This window comes from Oryctolagus cuniculus, chromosome 7 (genome assembly GCF_051225735.1).
Source record: "Oryctolagus cuniculus isolate XC-2025 breed Fujian yellow rabbit chromosome 7, ASM5122573v1, whole genome shotgun sequence".
Classification (NCBI taxonomy): Eukaryota; Metazoa; Chordata; class Mammalia; order Lagomorpha; family Leporidae; genus Oryctolagus; species Oryctolagus cuniculus.
In genome coordinates, this window is record NC_142873.1 from 156,910,391 (window position 1) to 156,931,962 (window position 21,572).

General features: G+C 48.3%; 1 protein-coding gene across 5 annotated transcripts in view; it reads right to left on the minus strand.

The window, feature by feature from the left end:
- VPS13D (vacuolar protein sorting 13 homolog D) overlaps positions 1-21,572 on the minus strand; it is a 276,465-nt gene that overhangs the window by 42,725 nt on the left and 212,168 nt on the right. For all 5 annotated transcript variants that reach the window (XR_016210247.1, XM_008275374.5, XM_008275375.5 and 2 more), the window contains 2 exons: positions 13,237-13,369; positions 9,463-9,658 (listed from right to left, as the gene is read on the minus strand). Coding sequence is in view for 4 of the 5 variants with exons in the window: in XM_008275374.5 (XP_008273596.4) it covers positions 9,463-9,658; positions 13,237-13,369 (329 nt within the window). In the remaining variant the exon portion in view is untranslated. The remainder of the gene's footprint in view (positions 1-9,462; positions 9,659-13,236; positions 13,370-21,572) is intronic.

Genomic DNA, 21,572 nt, shown 5'->3' on the forward strand with positions numbered 1-21,572 from the left:
ACAGCTTGCTCAGGAAGTTAGCCAGGTGCTGGTGTATTTGTCAGCTGGCAGAGTGCTGCAAAGTCACAGAAGGGGAGCAGAGCGGCACAGTTACGAATTTGCACAAATCTCTTTAGTTTTGCTTAATAACAAACAGCTGTATTCTCATTTCTCTTCTGCATTCAGTGTGTTGCGATGTCACACACACTGCAGAGCTCCTGGAAAACCCCACCGCACACAGACTGGGGAACAGTATTCTAACGACTGTTATATGCATACAGATAAATAGATGCATTGAAATATAAAAACAGGCTTGACTGTATGGATTCGGAGTTCCCCAGCAGTCCCTAGGTTAGATGTGGAGATCCCCTGCTCTAAAAGAACCTCTATGTAGAAATTTTGCAGGAATTAGAAATCAGTGTCCTTGGGGCCGGCGCTGTGGCATAGCGGGTAAAGCCGCCGCCTACAGTGTCAGCATCCCATATGGGCGCCGGTTCGAGACCCAGCTGCTTCACTTCCAATCCAGCTCTCTGCTGTGGCCTGGGAAAGTAGAAGATGGCCCAAGTGCTTGGGCCCCTGCACCCATGTGGGAGACCCAGAAGAAGCTCCTGGCTTCGGATTGGCCCAGCTCCGGCCGTTTCAGCCAACTGGGGAGTGAACCAGTGGATGGAAGACCTCTCTCTCTCTCTCTCTCTCTCTCTCTCTCTCTCTGCCTCTCCTTCTCTCTGTGTGTAACTCTTCCAAGTAAAATAAATAAATCTTACAAAAAAAAAGAAAGAAAAAAGAAATCAGCATCCTCTATGTATTAAAGTAAATCCACTAAAGATGTGGTTAGTAACACTGTCTATCTCATTTGCATTATATAAGCTCAACATAAAAAACACTTGTTCCTTTTAGAGTATATTGTGATAAAAATGTTTCAGCAGATTCAACCTTATTTTGCTCCACCTGACAAATTAGTGAGGAACTGAGCAAGAATCTGCGGAGACAAAGGTATCAGGGCAAGCAAACTCAGGGTGAGTGACCACGCCCAAACCTTCCTTTCCTGCCCTCCACGCCCACAACCTGGACCTGTAACACCACAGCAAGTCTTTAACCCCCTGCTGGCGCACGGCAGGGCGTCAGTGCTGTGCATCTCAGAATTAAATCTAAAGCTCCCTGTGGGCAGGGGGCTTGAACTCAGATCTGGATCTTCTTTTTAAAGACTCCAATTGCATCTCTCGGCAAAGATGGATGATTCTGTAACGGAAAACTAAGAAAAACAGAGGATAATCATCAAAACAGAAAAATAAGCAAATCCAATGCGTTAGCAGAGAAGTTCCACCAACAGTAAGTGGCTCTTCACTCTTCTAATGCACAAAACACAAATACTCCTCAGGAAAAAATAAGGAAAATTTTCTGTTTTTCTTGAAGTTCAAAACAAAAATCTTCAAATGCACACATTATATATTATAATTAGGTGTTACCCTAGAGTTTTAAAAATGAAAATCACTGAACAATGGATTTATAATGATTTATGATGACTGGGTTATTTAATGTTCCAAACAGAAGAAGCCAAAATCAGAAAACAACTGCAGTTTGCACTCTGTTTTCTTTGCACAAGGACCAGCTAGATAGGACTTTAAAGATGAACACGCTCAGGGCTGGCACCGTGGCACTCCGCCTGCAGTGCCAGCATCCCATATGGGCACCAGTTCTAATCCCAGCCGCTCCTCTTCCAGTCCAGCTCTCTGCTAGGGCCTGGGAAAGCAGTGGAGGATGGCCCAAGTGCTTGGGTCCTTGCACCTGCATAGGAGCCGGGAAGAAGCTCCTGGCTCTTGGCTTTGGATCGGCGCAGCTCTAGCCGTTGCGGACATTTGGGGAGTGAACCAGCAGTTGGAAGACCTCTCTCTCTGTGTCTTCCTCTCACCGTCTGTAACTCTACCTCTCAAATATATAAATCTAAGAAAAAAAAAAAATATGTACATGCTCAAATCCACTTTATTTGACACGGGAAGAAGGACTGTGCCATTTCCATGAAGTCAGGCGTCTGTGCATGCCAAAAATGGCAAAAATTAGATGATTAGATGCTCTTCTTTCTAGAAATGACTATAACTACCATGACCAAAAAAGTGGTTTCTTCCCCCTAACAGACAATTTTGCATAAAAATGAGTCACAGGATTTCAGAAACGGGAAGGCTTTTCTCAAATGCGCGTGTGCATGAACACATGGACTTTTCTTTGCCCAGCAGATCTGAGCCTTCCAGAGTCAGGTTACAGTGAAGATGGCAATGGTGGGGCTTTGAGTGAAGAGCAGAGCTGTGCTCGGTGTCCAGCACGAAGGAGGAGGTCTGCTAAGAGGAAGTTTCTGGGAGAGAAACTTGAACTTATAAGGCATGAAGACTGTTTCTTCAAAATCCTATCCCATAATTTCAGAGACAGCAGATATCGTTACCATGGATCTACACGCTGTTTCTCCTTCTGGGCTTGCTCAGACAGTGAGGATGAGAAAACGCTCCTCTGCTGTCAAGCACTCTCTGGGAAGACAGGAAGTCGGAAGACACGCGGCTCACCCTATCCATGCCCGCGCGAGGGGAGCAGACGAACGTGGCTGCCAGCACGTCCAGTGTCACCCTCGGACATCGGAAGACATGGACAGCCCCTTCCCTCGGGGGGCACGGCAGTCCCTTCTCAGTTTAACTGAAACCCAGTTCTTTCTCATGATGAAACTGACACACCGACTCACACCCCCAGAGACGGATTTGCCTGAGAGGGGGAGCTCCAGTCAGACCTGTGCTGACCTCCAGCTCCTCACCGAGTCTGGAGCCGATGCCGCACAGGGTACAGGACTCCCCTGAAGGGGTGTGTGAGGAGCTCACGCGCTGCGAGGAAACAGCAGTAAAACAGGACAGTATTTAGAGAACCACAGGGTGACATGGCACATTTTTCTGAAGGGTTCGTTTTGTGGGTAGCATTTAAAATGGTTTATTAAAACAAATATGGAATAAAATATAAAAATAATTTACAGTTTTAAGACAAAACAGGAAGTTTCAAAGACATGCTGGACTTGCTCTGCTCTCAGACACGCGGCTGTCAGTCTTCTCTGCTGCGTGTGGAACACTGGCAGGAAAAGCTTGACAGCACTGCTGCATTCTAACAGCAGCCTCACTGGTATTGGTTTTCTTTTCTTTCTTTCATTTTTCTTTTACCTTTTAGAAGTTCCCTGAGAACTCAGCTCAGCAATTCTGCTTCATGTGCTGTATATAATACCAAATATAACAAATGGCTGCTTTCAGGGCACAACAGTTAAAAGCAGTATTGCCAAACTAGAAAGAAGGAGCTAGTGGAGCTACTTCCTCAGCTCTCTCCGCTGGCTTTTCTCTGCCCGGGCCAACCTGACCACACTCGGCTCTGGTGGGTCAGGAGGGTCTTAACCCTTTTATCCTGGAGAGTCACGGGTAAGGTGCAAACACTCTAACAAAAAAGGGCTTTCCCTTAAGAAAATCCATTTCAATTTCACACCTAAAAGGTCATTAATGGAAAAGTGTCTTTAACAAACTTGGGGTGGTATCTTGGGAGTGTTTTTACTGAAAAAGTCAAATATGCCCACCATAGATCTTTTCTAAGTGAAACCAACCCAAAGGTTACTCAAAAGCTCTCAGAGCAACTGGAATTTCCATCCACATGTACAGTATAAGGGTTCTGGGATTCCAGAACATTGTCAGTCCTGACCGCCATATTCTTAAACACTGATCTATCATTATCCTTCAGATTCCCCCTTCCTTCTTATCTAACTTAAATAATGAGATAAGCACCTACACTCCTGAGCTTTGGTGAATTAGTTTAAATATTTCAAGTTCTGCCAACTCCCACTTCTCCCTGCCTTTTTGGGTCTTGCCTAAAAAGTTGAAGAAATATTTTGGAAGAAACCTCGGGGCCCAGCTTCATAAATCTTCATCTGCTACTTTCCTAGAATGTCATGTACCCCAAAGTCTGCGGGATGGCGTTCAGGGAAACAAGCAACAAGCACACGCCAGCCACGGCCAGAGTCGCCTCTCTTTTCAAAGGCCTCATTGTCTTCTCTCGGGAAACGGCTGCTCCTGCGTCTCTGCAGCTCCCTACTGAAGTCTCTTCTCCAACAGCACCGCTGGGACCACCACACTCGCAGAGAACTGGGCTTGCACATGGCTGGGTGCCCAGCTGCGGCCTGATCCGGCTCAGGGCAGCAGGCTTTTCCCCGTGGCTTCAGTGGCACCCTGAGCACGACTGCATCTGTGCCATTTTCATAAACTGTACTTGGGAACAGACACATGTGGCCCAATACACGTAGACCAGAAGACGCAGCCCGAGCCAGCAGAACGCTGCCTTGGAAAAGCTTCCGATTTCAGTTCCAAACCACACATACTTGTACGGTTAACAAATGCAGCGGGGGAGACTGGTCCACAACATCCACGCTGAGGCCAAAGGCTCTGCTGTCCTCCGCCCTCTCTGTCCCCTCCCCCACCTGCCTTCTCAAGGACTGTTCGACTGTGTGGACATTTCGGCGGAGACTTAGGTGGCTGTCTTACTGGAATGTCCACATGCTCCAACGAGGAGAGGAACTTGGAAGTATTTTAATCTAAAAGAACATAAGGAGGGGGGTTCCCTATAAATAAAATCATGTTCAAATAAACACAAAAAAGAGCCAGTGTTTCCTGTAAGGCTCCTTCTCAGATGGATTACTGGAAGGAGTATTCTTTCACAGTTTTATGGCTCACTTTGCTATCATCTGCTTGAAATTTGGGTCATTTAAAACACAGATTCTAAGATCTAAGCCTTCACTTGGATGAAATATTACAAAGGAAGCAGAAAGTCTCTTCCAAGTGCAGACTCAGAGGCAGAACTCGTGGGCTCTTGGGCTCTATTCCTGGCTCAGTCCCTGGGCTCAGGTCAGTCCCCGGTCAGAATCTCACTTCTAATCCCTTCAAATCATTTGTTAGTCCCTGTTGTCTAAACAGTGGGGAAAAACCCTGAGTAACACCCCTGGATCCTGTTCAATCAACTGGGATGGCTGGAGACGGCTATAACTCACTTCCGAGAAGCCAGGGTGATCTCTCCCTTGGGTAGAACCAGTGTGACCCTAAGAGATCGCAGTGTCATCAGAATCAATCCTGGGGCCACTGAAGCCCTTCACCTGCAAGGGTCTCTGTGCTCTTCTATACGACTGGAAAACAGTATCGCCCCGCATGTTTACAGTTTTCCATAGCTCCTATATTAAAATCACTCTGGCTGGGCTTCAAACCGCAGAGAGGCACAAAAAAAGAAAAAATGGACAGGTGTATTTAGCCCCAGTTTATAAATGAAAAACCGAGGCTTAGACAGAATAAGAGATTATCAAAGACTCAAAGCTGATCAGAAGTATTTTCCAAGTCAGGTGTTCCTTTCTCACTAACACATGGCTGCTCACTTTACACCTAGACAAAGGGACTGAGGGAGATGGTGCGAGGGCCACCCCTCCCCTTTCAGAAGAATCTGTACTGTTTTCTCAGGGCAATGAGGGACACTGGGCTCCACTGAGGTCCCCAGTTAGCATGGGTCTAGCACGTGCCTCACAGGCGTCTGGTGACTTCTTCATGGCACTCCCAGCGATGGCGAGATGACATGGAAGCTTCGCAACCCCTCCTTTGAGCTTCCATGTCCAGAACCATGACGACCTGGCTATTCCTCACTTACCAGTGTAGATTTTTTTAAAAAAGATTTGTTTATTTATTTGAAAGGCAGAGTTACAGAGAGAAAGAGAGGCAGAGGTAGAGAGAGAAAGTCTTCCATTTGCTGGTTCACTGCCCAAATGGCTCCAACAGCCAGTGCTGGGACAGACCAAAGCCAGGAGCCAGGAGCTTCCTCTGGGTCTCTCATGTGGGTGCAGGGACCTAGGCACTTGGACTATCTTCTGCTGCTTTCCCAGGTACACCAGCAGAGTGCTGGATCGGAAGTGGAAGAGCCGTGACTTGAACCGGCACCCATATGGGACGCCGGCATGGCAAGCAGCAGCTTAACCCACTGTGCCACAGCACCGGCCCCTCCACTGTAGATTTTGCTTCTAGGAAGTGTGAATGGTTCGGCAGACAGCTGTTCCCAGAAATTTGCAGTTAAAATTCAACTTGGCTGCCTAACTGCTATTTGCTTTTCTGTGAGCCACACAGCTCTGCATCCTGAGTGCCTTGTCTCTATGGACATGCTGAGACTCAGGTGGGCTGTGCTGAAGGACGACCAGTGACTCCACGGTGTCTCCACTGGGTACGGCTGGAAGGAAAGCACCTCCAAAGGGGCCAGGTCTCTGCTGCTGAGATTCCCACGATGCTATGGGAACAAGTGGGAGGAGTCACGGCAGCTGAATGTCAGGGGTCAGCGTCACGAGTAAAGTGGTCACAACAGAAGTAGATCCCGTGGTCAGAGGGAAGGAACTGGGTAGACTGCCACACCTTGGCACTAACTGAATCTGATACAAGGGTTAGGCCGAAGCAGGGCAGTGTAGCCCAGGGCTGCTGGGCTCAGAGTCAGGAAGTGGGCTGGGTCTGAGTCTGTTTCTACTACTTCTGGCCATCTGTGTGGCCATGCAATTTCTTTTTATTTATTTATTTGAAAGGCAAAGAGACAGAGAGAAGATCTTTCATCTACTCGTTCACTTCCCAAATACCTATAATAGTCAGGGCTAGCCCAGGCTGAAGCCAGGAGCCTGGAATTCAATCTGGGTCTCCCACATGTGTGGATGGATTCAAGTACTTGAGCCATCACCTGCTGCCTCCCAGGGTGCATATCGGAAGTTAGAATCAGAAGCAGAGGCACACTCAAACCCAGGCGCTCCCACATGGGAAGTGGGCACCCCAAGTGGCGTATGATTTGCTGCACCAAACACCCACTCTGAGCCATGCCATCTCCCGAGCTCTTCTGCCCTCACCGGTGACAGCAGAGGATCAGAGATTTTTTTTTTTTTTTTAAATAGCTGTTTTATTTCCTAGTTCCATATAAACAATGAATACAAGCAGTCTGTACATCTTGCTGGTGAACTCCCACAGTAGTTCCCTGGTCCTCCCCGGGTATTTTCAGTTATTGGTGTGGCCACAGGAGTGGGGGGGGGGGGGGGCTGGGGCCTGGGAGATGGTGATATGGCTGTTTGCTATTAGTCTTATTGCTTGTCCTTTGAGTCCACTCCCATTACTTCCGAGTTTGAGATTTAAGCCCTTAATCTAAAGACCTCTTGTAGGCTTTTTTTTTTTTTTTTTTTTTTTTTGCATAGGCATTCCAGGGATCCAAAAGGGAAACTGGCAGACCGTGGTTAGGAGCCGGAAGCTAACAAATCACTGCTTAAACACAGGATGGGAGGCAAAAGCTCTATCCAGTGCAAAAGCCATCGCCTGGTATGGGCCCCAGACAGCGCCCGGCCCCCAGCCAGGAGCTCCATTCTCAGCACTCCCTTTTACCAGAACGCGATGTTCTCTTCTCTTCCCGTAGCCAAGCCTTCCTTGTATGTGAGTCTTCATCTGAACTATCGCTTGCCTAGAAAAGTCTGTCTGGACCCCACTGACCCCCAGGTTAGCCCAACTCCCTCTCCTCTTCACCTCCTCTAACTACACCATCTGACAGCACCCCACAAATCTCGTCACTTGCCACCGTTTCAGGAACAACTATTTCCGTGAGTATTTATGCATGTGGCCCTGCTTGGCCACGCGCTCTCTGAAGTTAGGGAGAGTCTCGCTCTCTTACATTCCTAACCCTGAGTCCATAGGGAAGTTTCAGCCAAGACTTCCTGCCTGGATATGAGTGAACGGCAAATATGTACTTGCTGACAACCAGACCTTCTATGGCAACACTGGACAACCGATAGAGAAGATCAGAACAACTTTCCTTCCCTAGCCACCATCACTACCTCACTTGAGTTGTTAAAAAGAATGTAAAACTCACCAAGACCTCCAAACCCAATGTACAACATTCAAGTGATTTCTTTTTCACCAATATTAAACTGTACAGCAAAAATCATCATAAAAGTCTGTAATCTGTATGCTTTACCCCCTTTTGTAACAAACCAACCAATCCCTTGCCCATCTGGGGACTTCAGCAGGGAGCACGGTCCTGGAGGGATTCTCGGGCGTCTCTGGCATTACCAGTGCTTCGCAGGGTCTCACTGTCTCAACCACACACTGGAGGTGAACCTCTGGCACTGGGAGCAGCAGAGGACAACCCAATCAAAATCCTCCGAGGCCTCCCTACTGGCTGCCCTCCCCACAACTTCATAGATGCTTCAAAGCATGCTCCAGGGCTGCCTCAGCTTCACGGCCGAGAACAGAGCGCAACTCAAGCACACGTGAAGGTCCTTTCCCAACAGCAGCTGCTTCCAGATGGAGGACATTCCGGCAGAACACCGCGCGTGACTCCAGGGTGCAGACGCACGCCTTCCCCAGACATTCCGGCGGCACACTGCGCGTGACTCCAGGGTGCAGACGCACGCCTTCCCCAGACATTCCGGCGGCACACTGCGCGTGACTCCAGGGTGCAGACGCACGCCTTCCCCAGACATTCTGGGGGAACACTGTGCGTGACTCCAGGGTGCAGACGCACGCCTTCCCCTCTGCAATAACGTCTCACGAGGAGGGTGTCCTGGTGACAGACAAGTGACTTCATTTTAACTGGGGACAGTTCACTCCCGATCTTAACCGAGGGAGTGATAGGAGTGGTCATGGCCCAGCTCTGGGTACTCGACAGGGCACGTCAATCCACTCAGGAGACATCTGCTACGCAGGCAGCAGCAGAGACCTGCTGGGCTTAAGTGGAGTCCAGCATGCCTGGGAACTGTAACACTCACTGTACCTTTTGTTGATAGGGATCCCCCAGTTAGTCACTCTGGAAATGAGAGGTTAAACACGCCTCTAACATGAACAACTGAGCTGAAGTGGCTGGGTGTTGTGGGGTTTCGAGCCACAAAGGTTGTCTCTGATTTCCCATCTCATGGGCGTCAAGAAAAGGCACTGCCTGTAGCAGAAGTGCAGACCTGCTGCGGGTGGGGTCTGTCTCTCTTTCACAGGGTTGGGACTTGCTGGCACTTTCAAATGGAAAGAAAACTAAGGAAACAGTTCCACGGAGTGAATCACAACTGCAGAGACTATGGAACTAACGTCCAGCCTACAAACTGACTGTTGTTTTGTTTTCATGGGCATCCGGGTCCAATCAACTTGGTGAAGAACAGGGGAAGCTTGCAGTGCTGCAATTCTATTTCTGACCTCTCCAACAGAGAAAAGCAACACAGTATAACACGTCCCTACAGATACACACGCATTCTTTGAAAAAACTCATGACAAGTTCTTGTGCTTCATTTCCCTGTATTTGTAAAAGTAGGTCAGAATTACAACTATTCAAATGAAAAGTCATATACCCACGGCAGGAAGTGTAGGATTAAACACATCAGTACAGGTTAGGAGAAGCAGACTTGGCTGGAAACGGCAAAAGGTGACCCCCCCCATGACCACTGACCTGGGGCCACTGAGCGTGGCTGTGTCTCTCACCGCCTGGGCTGTTTCGGATGCAAAGTCGAGGGCGCCTGCCACTGGTTTGGTGACAGTGCCAACGAGCCCTTTCCCAAAGCCAGATATGAAGCCGCTGACACCTCCTTCTGTTTTCACACCTTCCACTGTTGAGGTTATAACACTGGTCAATCCACCAATGATACCTGGTGAAAAAGACAAGGGCAAAGTAAAGGCATTTACAGTCAAACCCCTCAACTCCACGCACCTGGAATGATAACGTAAGGGTATTGTGTTAACCTGTACCAGACAGGTCACAGACAGGCCAATTCACAGACAGCGGATCCAGCTTATTAGGTCCAGAGTCAGAGGATATATATATTCTATGGTGGTCAGAAGTAAAGTGTGTTCCATTAAAAAAAATCAGAGAATCAAAGAAAAGTTGGGAGGGAGGTTAGTAGAGGCCATTTTTCAAATCCAGAGCTTGGGCAGCATATGGACAACTGGGAGAGGAGGCAGACAGCAGGATCCAATCAACAGGAGACTAAAAACAGGGCTCCTGGGCAAGCCTAAAGAGGCTGAGAGCCTCACGAGGCAGGGCAATGACTAAATATACACTTGCAGTTTTCAAAGAACATGATTGGTCAAGATACCAAGTGTCTGAAATAGGGTAAAAGTCACTGCATTCTTGGCTTAAATCAGAGATGGGCAGTAACAGTAAAAAGGAGCCTTCATGAAGGGCACCCCCTAAAGCTGCCAGTGTAGCCAGGACCCTCCATGGAGTCAGTTCAAAAGACCAACCTAGGTCAAAGCCACATTCCCAGCATTTTGAAAGCCGACAGCCACAGCTGGAAGCATCAGAAGTGGCCAAAAGCTGGCAAAATCTAGAGAGGTCACAGGCACAGCAGAAGAAGGCAGGCCCTGTCCAGGGAGCGTTTCCAGGACCTGTGCCAGGGACACTCACAGGACGCTCACCCTCTGACAGGGGGGTGAGAGGAAGCTCTCTAGACTCTTCAGCTCTAGTGAGACAAATGGGGAGAGGAAGCTCGTTGGGCGAGAACGTACTAACAATTCATAGTGTTTCTTTTGGATTCTGGGCTGATTTGCTCCGGCGAGGCAAAGTTCCTTCCCCAATCTTTTGAACAAAGTTCCTGCACAGCACAGGGGTTCAAACTGGGACCTGAGAGATGGAGCATTACTGAACCCGCCTCAAACAGGAGCCCCCAGGAGAACGAAGCATGACTCCCAGTTTTTTGTTTTTTTTTTGTTTTTTTAAGATTGATTTATTTATTTGAAAGGCAGAGTTACACAGAGAGAGGAAAGGCAGGGAGAGAGGAGAGAGGAGAGAGGAGAGAGGAGAGAGGAGAGAGGAGAGAGGAGAGAGGAGAGAGGAGAGAGGAGAGAGAGAGAGAGAGAGAGAGAGGAGTCTTCCATCTGCTGGTTCACTCCCCAATTGGCCACAACAGTAGGAGCTGCACCGATCTGAAGCCAGGAGCTTCTTCTGGGTCTCCCACAGGGGTGCAGGAGCCCAAGGACTTGAATCATCTTCCATGGCTCTCCCAGGCCATAGCAGAGAGCTGGATCAGAAGTGGAGCAACTGGGTCTCAAACCGGCACCCATATGGGATGCCAGCACCGTAGACAGCGGCTTAACCCACTACGCCACAGTGCTGGCCCGACTCCAGTTTTTAAACCAAGAATGGAGTAGACTATAGTAATTTTATCTTTTAAAGACCTTTTCATCTTGAAGGGAGAATCTCACTCTGGGCTACTGGTTTGATATAATCCAGGGCTCAATGGATACTGTTTGGATGAGACCACTAGTTTCTGTCTCAGATTCGCCTACCTGGCTCTTGGAGAGGCTGTGCGTATTATCTGAGTGATCCTTGACTGGACATGATTTTGTAATCTTGAACATCACCCATTTTCTTAGCGCACTGGTGTGCTGAACTAAAGAGTGAGGACAACTACACCCTAAAGGTCTGGTTCAGATAGCTCAGCTTCCTAACATGGCTAAGCCTGAGCTATATGCCGGGTGTCATGAGTACAAATGAACACAAAAGGGTCTCTGCTTTCATGGACTCACATCTCTTTGAGAATAAGACATAACAAGCTGGCTACATACACAGCACAGAAATATCACACATGCTCTAACTGTCATGAATTCCATGGCATTGTGGTGCAGTGGATTAAGCCGCCACATGTGATGCTGGCATCTCATATGAGTATTGGTTCGAGTCCCGTCTACTCCACTTCCAATCAAGTTCCCTGCTAATGTGCCTGGGAAAAGCAGCAAAAGATGGCTCAAATTCTTGGGATCCTGCCATTCACATGGAGGCATAGATGAAGTTCCAAGCTCCTGGCTTTGGCCTGGACCAGCGTCAGCTGTTGTGGCCATTTGGGGAGTAAACCGGTGGATGGATGATCTCTCTCTCTAACTCTGCCTTTCAAATAAATAAAATAAATCTTAAAAAGAAAATTCTAACTGTGACAGTAGAGCCAGGGGAATGTCATGAGTAGGATTTTGATAGAAGAGGAAGTGTGGCAGAGGGGAGGGCAGAAGAACAGCAAGTAAGCAAGCACTTGGGGGCAGGTCTGGGAGGCAGCACACAGCTCGACACGGTTGGTACAGTGCTTGGATGGCTCTCTGCTTTGGCCTGGGAAAGCAGTGGAAGATGGCCCAGTGCTTGGGCCCTGCGCTCATGTTGGGGACTCAGAAGCAGCCCCTGGCTCCTGGCTTCTGACTGGCCTAGCTCCTGCTGTTGCAGCCATTTGGGGTGTAAACCAGCAAATGGAAGACCTTTCTGTCTGTCTGTCTGAACTCTGCTTCTCTTAAACAAATAAAATCTTTGTAAAAATTCATTTATTCAAAGAAATTGGCTGTGTTCTATTTCCAAGGGCCTTGGATACCTCATCAAAAATTTGCTGAGAAAAATGCAAGGCAGAATTAAAGCATTAAAGTTGGAGTCAAACAGATTCAGAGACAGACTACGTTCACGCCATCACCTCTATCTCTTGAGCCCATGGTTTTATAATCTGGTGAAGGCACATTTATAGAAGAATCAAAAACATCTGGGCCACAAAAAACTTGGAAGTCAGTTTCACATTTCGGCTTCTCTGGAAGGAATGAGAAGTAGGCAGAAGGCAGAGTCCTGAAGCCCAGAATCTCAGATGCAGTCCTGGTGATCACACTTCATGCTACTTCAAGAACAAAAGCCAGAGAACAGGAAGGGATTGCAAGGTGCACAGCATTCTGCAAATGAACGAGTTCCCCCAAGCTGACTCAGGTCAACTGTAGAGCAGATAGAATGAGAGACTGGAAGGTTCTCAGGTGCACCAAGAGACCAAGCTGGGATTCCACTACTGTCCGCTTTCTTCTTTCTTTTTTTTTTCCTTTTTTGACACGCAGAGTTAGACAGTGAGAGAGAGACAGAGAGAAAGGTCTTCCTTTTCCGTTGGTTCACCCCCCAAATGGCTGCTACGGCTGGCGCGCTGCACCGATCCAAAGCCAGGAGCCAGGTGCTTCCTCCTGGTCTCCCATGTGGGTGCAGGGCCCAAGGACTCAGGCCATCCTCCACTGCCGGTTCCCAGGCCACAGCAGAGAGCTGGACTGGAAGAGGAGCAATCGTGACAGAATCCGGCGCCCCGACTGGGACTAGAACCCGGGGTTCCGGTGCTGCAGGCGGAGGATTAGCTTAGTGAGCCACGGCACCAGCCAGCTTTCTTCTTTCTAATCACATTCAGATGGGGGTCTGTGCCAGAGAAGCCACTCTTTCTTGACTTACCATGAGCCAGGCCATGGATGCCAGCTACAAGGTGCTCCCCACTGGTGGCTGCGTGGTATCTGATGTACTCCCGCTCTGACTGGTGCCGATTGTCCATTGTCTTCCCTAAGCCATCTGATAACGTCCCTGCAAACTGGGGTGAATTAAAAACAGAAGAATTTTAAAATCCAGCACCATTTTTACTATTTTAATTATTTTAAATAAATACCTTCCCTTGCTAGCTTAGATTCAGTAAATATCACTTAATCAGATTAATCGCAGAATTACACCTTGTCTGTCCCAGAAGACAGATGACCAAAGATAAACACATTCAAACTGTGGGATGCTTGCCCTGGGGGACGTGAGGCTTACCAAACAACCACTAAAAATCCTTAACTTTCCACAATAAAGGCTGAACATCCCAAACCTGAAACGCTCCAAAACAAGAAACTTTTTGAGCACCAATAAGATTCCACAAGTGGAGAATTCCACACCAGGCTTCATGTGACAGGTCATGGTCAACACGTGGGTACACGGAAGCAATGCACAAAATCACCTTCAGGTCATTGTACAGGTATACACGAAGCATAAATGAATTTTGTGTTCAGACTGCAGTCCCTTGCCCAGAGCATCTTATTGTAGCTAGGCAAATACTCCAAAATCTCAAACACTTACTTCCAGCAAGGGGTACTCAATCCGTACCTCTGAAAATTTACTGAAAAATCAGTCATAACGAAACGGCCTGGGAAGGGGAGGGGAGCTTTAGGAGTCTATGATGGTAAGGACATAGGGTGCTTGCTTGAAGAACAGTGGGAGTCAAAACAGGAATTGTGTCAGATAGTTATCGAAACGTCTGGAGACATTGACCTTCCTCAAGTAATGCCTCCTTCACTTATTCAACAGTTACCAAGTACCTGGTAGAGGCCTGGGCCCATGTGTCAAAAAACAAAAAGGAAATGAATAGAAAGATTTACAGATTAGGTCACCCTTCATAGGAAGTGGCAGACCTGACTCAAGATATCCAGTGCAAAGCCATCTTTCCCCGCAAATCAGAGATCTTATTTACCCTGGCATACTTCAACCAGAGAAGCCGTCTCATTCATCAGAGTCAGAAAGAGCATATAAAACTCTGTTTTGTCATCTGACAACTTCAGAAGTTTTAAGGTGACAGTTAATAAACCACAAGGTACTTATCCACATCATTCAGGCATAAAAAGGGAAGGATATCAGATTTATAATTAGCCTCCACAGGAAGGTTCTACCAAAACAAGTGGTTTAAATGCCAATGACCCAGGACTAACCTTTTAGAAACCTCATAGGAATGTTATTTAGATATAAAACCCAATGGAAAGATTCAAGGCAAACAGCCTGCCTGGAAGACCCAGCACACTGAGTAGCAATCTGGGGGCCTGTTTCATTTTCATTTGGCAAGGAGAGGGGTATGTGTTACACAATCAGATCCATCCTGGGACCCATCAGTCCTGAGGCTTCTTGACACAAGTGACAGGTGAGTTCTGGGCATGGAAGGGAAACCAGAGGAAGGAGACAGCACCCTCAAGTCAAGCAAGGGTTTCTGGGGCAAGCCACCGGAACACTCATTCCCTTCACCAAGGCCAAATGCTTTTACAATCAAGGCAGGGATTTCTGATCCTCTGGAGATACAACTCCTGTCGTTTGTCTGCTTTTCGCCTTACCTTCCTCATCACTGCCTGTTCAGTTAAAGTTAATGAAAATTAATTTGCAACTCCTTTCAGGGGAACTGGACACATCATGGTATGTCACAAAATCAGCACAGTGAATTACTCAGCAAGGCCTTTGACCGAGACCCCTTTTTAGAGCCACTCCTGTATTTGAAGAAGGACCATGGGCTAGGAGATCAACTCACCCACATTCTAGTCCTCTCCTCAACCATTCCAGGAACTCCTTGACTCCAAGCAAGACACTTGCCTCTGAGCCTCCCTCTACATCAGCAGAATGGTGACAGCATCTACTCTGTCATGGGGCCGGGAGGACCAGTGACAATGGCTCAGGGTCTGGCATTCAGTTAGTATTTTTATTGCTATCATCACCCAAAAAGTTTAGAATTAGTGGTCATTTGTATTAGGGTTTAACATTAGAAAACAAAACAAACCCTCTCTTCCTAAGATATAAACACCAGGCTCAAGGGCGAGGTTTGGGGTGTTAGCCTTGATGTTCCCCAAAGTCCTTTCTGGCCCCGGCAGTGTGTGAACTGTGACCCAAGGCTGGGCCTCCTCAGGGAGCACTGACTCCCGGCCCAGCAGAGGTTTGGTACTGCTGAGGCTGTCAACAGGTCACAGCTTTGGACCCTCTTCCTCAGGAGCTGACAGTCTCACTGGAAAGGCGACAATTACGTACACGAGACACCAGCAACAAGGACGCAGAACACAAGCCGCAAGCATGCAGGGATCCAGGGAGAGGAGCACGCCTTTGGGGAGGGGTCACAAGAGTCCCTGCTGATTTCTAACTGTGGAAGTTGCCAGCTCTCCTCATTCAGGGTCTGCACAAACACCTCACTCCCTGCTACGTCACAAGCGGTAGAACTGAGGTCACGCTTCCCCGCCTCTGCTTTACAGGATCGACAGCAAGCCGGAGGACAGGTGCAGTGGTCAGAAGTTCTGGGTTTGGAATCCAGGCTACCACAAAGCGTGTGGCCTCCTTTCACTGAGGAGCACTTACTTAGTCATCCCTAATTCCACCTCTCATTCCATCCATCAGTGGGAAGGTAAACCACGCCCCACCCCTGCCTTCTCCCAGGCGGCTGAGAACAGGGCTGCAGGAGGAGGGTACTCTCTGGCCTGGAGGGTTAGAAGTGTTTTCACCCAAGTCCTCACGTTAAAGATGATCACCAGGATAGGGCAGACACCAGGAGAACTACAGCAACGTACTATCACCTCAGTGGTCTGATGACAAACCCAGCCTGGAGGTGGCTACGCAGGTCGTCCACACAGAAGGGAAATGCATCGCAGAAGCCTGGGGGAAAGGAGGTAAACCAGGAGGCGCTGCGCACGTACATTCAGCTCTGTCTCCAACCAACCAAGCAGCCCAACGAAGAGGGATCCCCTCCTGCCAGGCCAGAGACTGAGAGCAGCAGCCAGAGGTGGCTTCTGCCTCCTGCCCTGGGCTCTGCGTCAGGAGGTGCGCCCGTGGCTTATCGGGAACAAGCATAGCTGAGCTGGAGTTACCGCTGCAACACTTAACAGCTGTGAGGTCGCGGGAGAGCAACTGCCTCTCTGCGGACCGTCCTCTTCTCCTCTTGAAGCTGGGATAAAAACGGAATCCCACAGGACGCTGCAAGGATTAGACAATACCTGTAAGGACGTGGCGCAGACCTGAGGCACAACAGACGCTCAATAAGAACAGTCTCGAGGTATCTCAACTTCGGCTTCTTCCTATGCAAACTGGGAATGATCAGATTCCGTGCGCGGGACAGTGTACAAGGGAAGTGGCTGGCACGGCGCAGCCCCAGGCACGGCGCAGCCCCGTGAAGTGGAGGCTGCCCGCGGGCGGGAAAAGCACTGGAGCAGGCAGTGTGGGCCAGGCTCCTGAACCGGAAAAGCCACTGGCAACTGGAAGGCAATTTGTGGATAATTTGTAACTTTGCTCATTATGAACAATACCTCAGCATCAAAAGAAGAATTTGTAGAGACTTAAGTCAACCTAGTCCATTTTGTAGCAATCTCAAGTCCACAAATGCTCAGAGTTTCAAGTGAGGTTTGTCCTAGCTAAGATGAAAGGTTCTAAGGAACAGAACAGAACGTCCTGCAGAAAAGCTGCTGTTACTCTTGCAAAGATGAAATTTCCCGCTTCTCTCCCCAGAGGAAGCTTCAGCACAGCCACGCTGGGTGACCGCTGGCCACAGTCCCTTTACTATCCATAAAGCAACATTTGCAGCAAAGGGGTAAAAAGATCAGAAGTACTTAAAGATGCCAGTCCAAAAATAATCCCTTTGTCCACATAAATGGAGACATGGCAATTTAGTCTGGCTCTTAAACAGTGGATCTAACAAAACCAAAATTCAAGTAAATGCAGGGATCGTGCAAGGGAAAAAAAACTCATACTGTGTCCCTCTGTTGTGTCCTCTCAGTTTTTCTAACCCGTGTGTGATATTCAGCAAGTATGGGAGGCCAAAGGTATTTGGCCAGTGTAACAGGAGCCCGGGCTCAAATTTCTCTTCCTTCTCTTGGGTTCTTCTTTCACAGTTATTTACTTAATGGAAATTTCCTCCTTAATATCCTGAGTAATTGCTGGTGACAGTATCTTCCTTGTCCCCAGGGCAGATGGTGACCACATAAAACAGGAAAAGAAAGAAGTGAGAGGACCATGTAGGGTGAGGAACATTCTTTATTCTTCTAAGTACAAGGCTGGCAACTGCCCAAATCTCAGTTTCTAGCACAGCTCTAATTCCAGTCAGCACGGGCTGCAGCAAGCTGTGCTTGGACATGCAGATCTGGGATGCCCAACCCTGTCTCATGCCCATAAGTAAGGCCGCCATGAACTCTGGGGGCTGCCATGATGGTGCCAACTAGGCAGGAGCAAAGGAGCCAAATCTTTCTTTGTTATTAAATATGCATCGTGGTGGAAGCTGCTTAACTTCCCAGAACCTCACTTTTTTATCTGCAAAAGATACTTTCTACTACAAAGGGTTACTTTGAAGGGGCAGGGAGATATTTTATGCAAAACCCTTGGCACAGTGTCTGGCCATCAATGTCATACATTTCTTACAAGCAGTTTGAAACCTTACTTCCAAATCATCTTATTTTACTTAGGAAACTTTCTTGGGGGCTAGAACTGTGGCACAGCACATTAAAGCCCGGCCTACAGCACCGGCATCCCATATGGGTGACAGTTCCAGTCCCAGCTGCTCCACTTCTGATCCAGCTCTCTGCTGTGGCCTGGGAAAGCAGTGGAGGATGGCCCAAGTCCTTGGGCCCCTGCACCCGTGTGGGAGACCCGGAAGAAGCTCCTGGCTCCTGGCTTCAGATCAGCTCAGCTCTGGCAGTGGCGGTCATTTGGGGAGTGAACCAGTTTATGGAAGACCTCTCTCTCTCTCTCTCTCTCTCTCTCTCTCTCTGTAACTCTTTCAAATAAATAAAATAAATCTTTTTTTTAAAGGAAAACCCTTTCTTTTGTCTTCTGTCTTATTTCAGTTATTTTCAACTTTGCTTGTATACTGGGAGGAGAACCTCCTTTAAATCACGCAAGACCTGGGTCACTTGGAAACTCAGGTCTTCACCACCCGCTCCTTCAGTCCGACACCGCTAAAACACCCCAGGTTGGAACTCCTCTGAGCACAAGGTCTGCCTCGGTGTCGAAGAGCCCTGTGGTGACATTCGTGAGCAGAGAAGAGTTTGTGGAAAATGTGACTCAAAAAGCAGTCAATCTCTGTCATCGACAACAGACAAACCAAACAGCCAGTCCTCATTCAGTCCAAAGGTAAATGGTGAAGAGGCTGGGGAGGGGCATTAAAAAAATAAGAAGAGCATGGAACAAGCTGAGGTTTGGCAAGAAAGAGGCATTTCTGAACCCCAGATTTCCACCCAGCAGGAGTACAGCAGGTTTTTCTGTTTTCAGTCCTACTTGGTTATAGATTATGTATAGCCCTATAGGCAAAGAGAAGAGGAGGAAAGAATCCAGAAATGGATCCTCAATAAGAATGACAAGACATCTGAAGGCTGGACGACATCCTCCTCCTGTCACATGCTCAGTCCAGTGACCTTGCTTTTCTTTCAGTCTCCGGAGAGCCAGTCTTCCACCCCATACACTATGTTGCTATTTCATGGATAAACACTTATCACGGAACACACACTCCTTTTCAGTTACCAAACAAAGTTATCCAAAGCCACCCGGAATTAGCACACAAGGTCTAACCACATGCAGCAATGCCAGACCTCAGGGCTGTCCTAGTATCTCACTCACCCAAGACACACGCCTGCTACGCTGCAACTCCGACCCAGTGATGAACTCAGATGTGGTTTCAGATTAATCTGGAAGCTCTGAGTGGTCTGAAGCACTCTCCTAATATAGGAATTTGCTCTCCCTTTTAAAAGGTTGGGTAGTGTTTGCTATAAGGCCAAATGTACAGAAACAAGCAGAATATGCAGAGGTAGAAGCAGCAAGACTGATTTTCAACAGTCAGGGCTTAGTCAAGTCCTCTTCTCTGTGTTGTTTCTGACATCAGTTATAAAGATTTAAGTAGGCAAGACGAATCTGGACAAAGACGAATGGAACTGTTTCCCACCTTTAGCTCTTAATCAGCCAGGACTTGTAGTGGCCTATTTTGGCAGAGGGGGCAAGTGACTGTGGAGGGTGGGTGCCAGGTTCCCACCTTCCCACTGCTCAAAACCCCGTGAGGCTTGCCCAGGGAAGCCTGTAGGTGCGTTTCTGTACAGTGAGTGCTGGCCAAGGCCAGGCAACCCTTCAGATGCCACTACAGAGTTCTAGTTTTGCCATCCTAACATGTTTTTTCAATATATCTAAACGGCTTATGCCTCACAACTCTGCCAGGACAGAGATTATCATGTGGGGAGTAATTCCCTCTGGGGTGGTTATACCCTAACGCCTGACTTGGCAGATAAACTATTTCAGCACTAGGAAAAGGACACAGGCTTTGGAAAATGGAGCATCCTGATGCCAGCTCTGTCACTGCTGTCAGCTGGGCAAGCATGAGCAAAATACATCCTTCATCTACAAAACAGACACCGCCACAAGTTCCCAGGGAGAGCGCACTCGAAAAAGACACAAAGTCATGCGTAAATGCAAAATGTTATCACTGCAAATCCTGCTCTTTCATCTGTCCTCAGCTGAATCCTGCATGTCTCATCTTGACATACAGCAATCATCTTATGCCTGTTCTAGAACAAAGGAAAGCACAAATAAGTCAATTATAAATAGAGTAAAATGTCAAAAACAGAAATTCTGAAATGAAACAGAACATTCCTCAATAGAAATGTGCTCGAGTTTATCTCCTTCCCACTCTCAGGACTCCACTCTTGCAAAGCCTGGGAAGAAAGGAGGCGGTGACATCACAGTGGATTCTCTCCAATGCCCCAGCCTGGGAAGAAAGGAGGCGGTGACGTCACAGTGGATTCTCTCCAATGCCCCAGCCTGGGAAGAAAGGAGGCGGTGACGTCACAGGGAACAATCACAGGGCCAGGCTTCCTAGAGCTGCAGAAGTCACACTGGTCTCAAAGGTTTGAAATATGTTGATGAGGGTTTTAGAAATGAATATATTTCCAACTACTTCTTTAAATAAATGAAGTTTTATGTGTGTATACAGCAGAACAGGTAGGGGAAAATTTTCCGATTGCTAATGACCATATGGTAATCCCTGAGATCATAAACTCTGGCCCGAAGTTCACCCCATACACTAGCCCCTGTTCCAGGAGTCTGCAATCCAGGAAGCCGTTCGATTAGTTTAGTCTTCTCACCAACCCTATGAGGTAGGCTCTATTATTATTCTCATTTTACAGACAAAATGAAAACAACCATGATCACCTCCAAGAAAAGCCTGCTGAGGTGTCACCCACACTTGGCACGGGGTAAGAGAAACAAGCAACCTGCCCATGACTTTTCTTATTGTTATCTGTGGATGAGTTCCATCCTAAGTACAAGCGAAGTCGCAGACACACTAGGCAGCCATCTTTGCTTTCTCGGGCAGTGAGGCTGACAAAGGCAGGCCGCTGACAGAGCATACAAATGACAAAATCTTGAAAGCTCTATCCAAATCCTGGATAACTAAACAGGAATGAGGCTCCAACCCCCTTCTTTGTTCAGATCCGCAACTCAGAAACAGTGCCCATCTCCATCACTAGGCCGTGCCCTGGGCTATGCAGCCACGGGCTCACATGGTCCTTTCCTAAAGCTTGAGTCTCACCGTCTGACACAAGCAGCCTCAAAACCGCGCATTCCGCGGACCACGTGACACCACAGCAGGTGACAGGCAAGCGCGCACCGTGCGGGCTGCGGGGAAAGATGGAGGCCAAGCTGGAGTGGAGAGTGGGGCAGCGACACAGGAGCGCCTGCCTGGGATGGAGACCCCAGCTGCCTACAGGAGAATTCTCGATGGAGGTTAGCATCAAAGCTAACAGATTCACTTGTTCAGAGCTGGTCTGGTCAAGCAAATTTAACTCCAGAAAGGAGCAACCGCCCTGGCCAAGGCTGTTCCATGAACAAGTGACTGAGACGCAGGGGTGCAAATACAGCAGGGAAGGGGGGGGGGGAGGTGAAAGCCCAGAGGATGGGGCAGGAGGGAGAGCAGGCAGAGGCAGCTCAGAGTGAGTTTCAACTCGTCACTTCCAGGTAACTAACTAAGTTACCCACCAGCAAGCGCGACAATA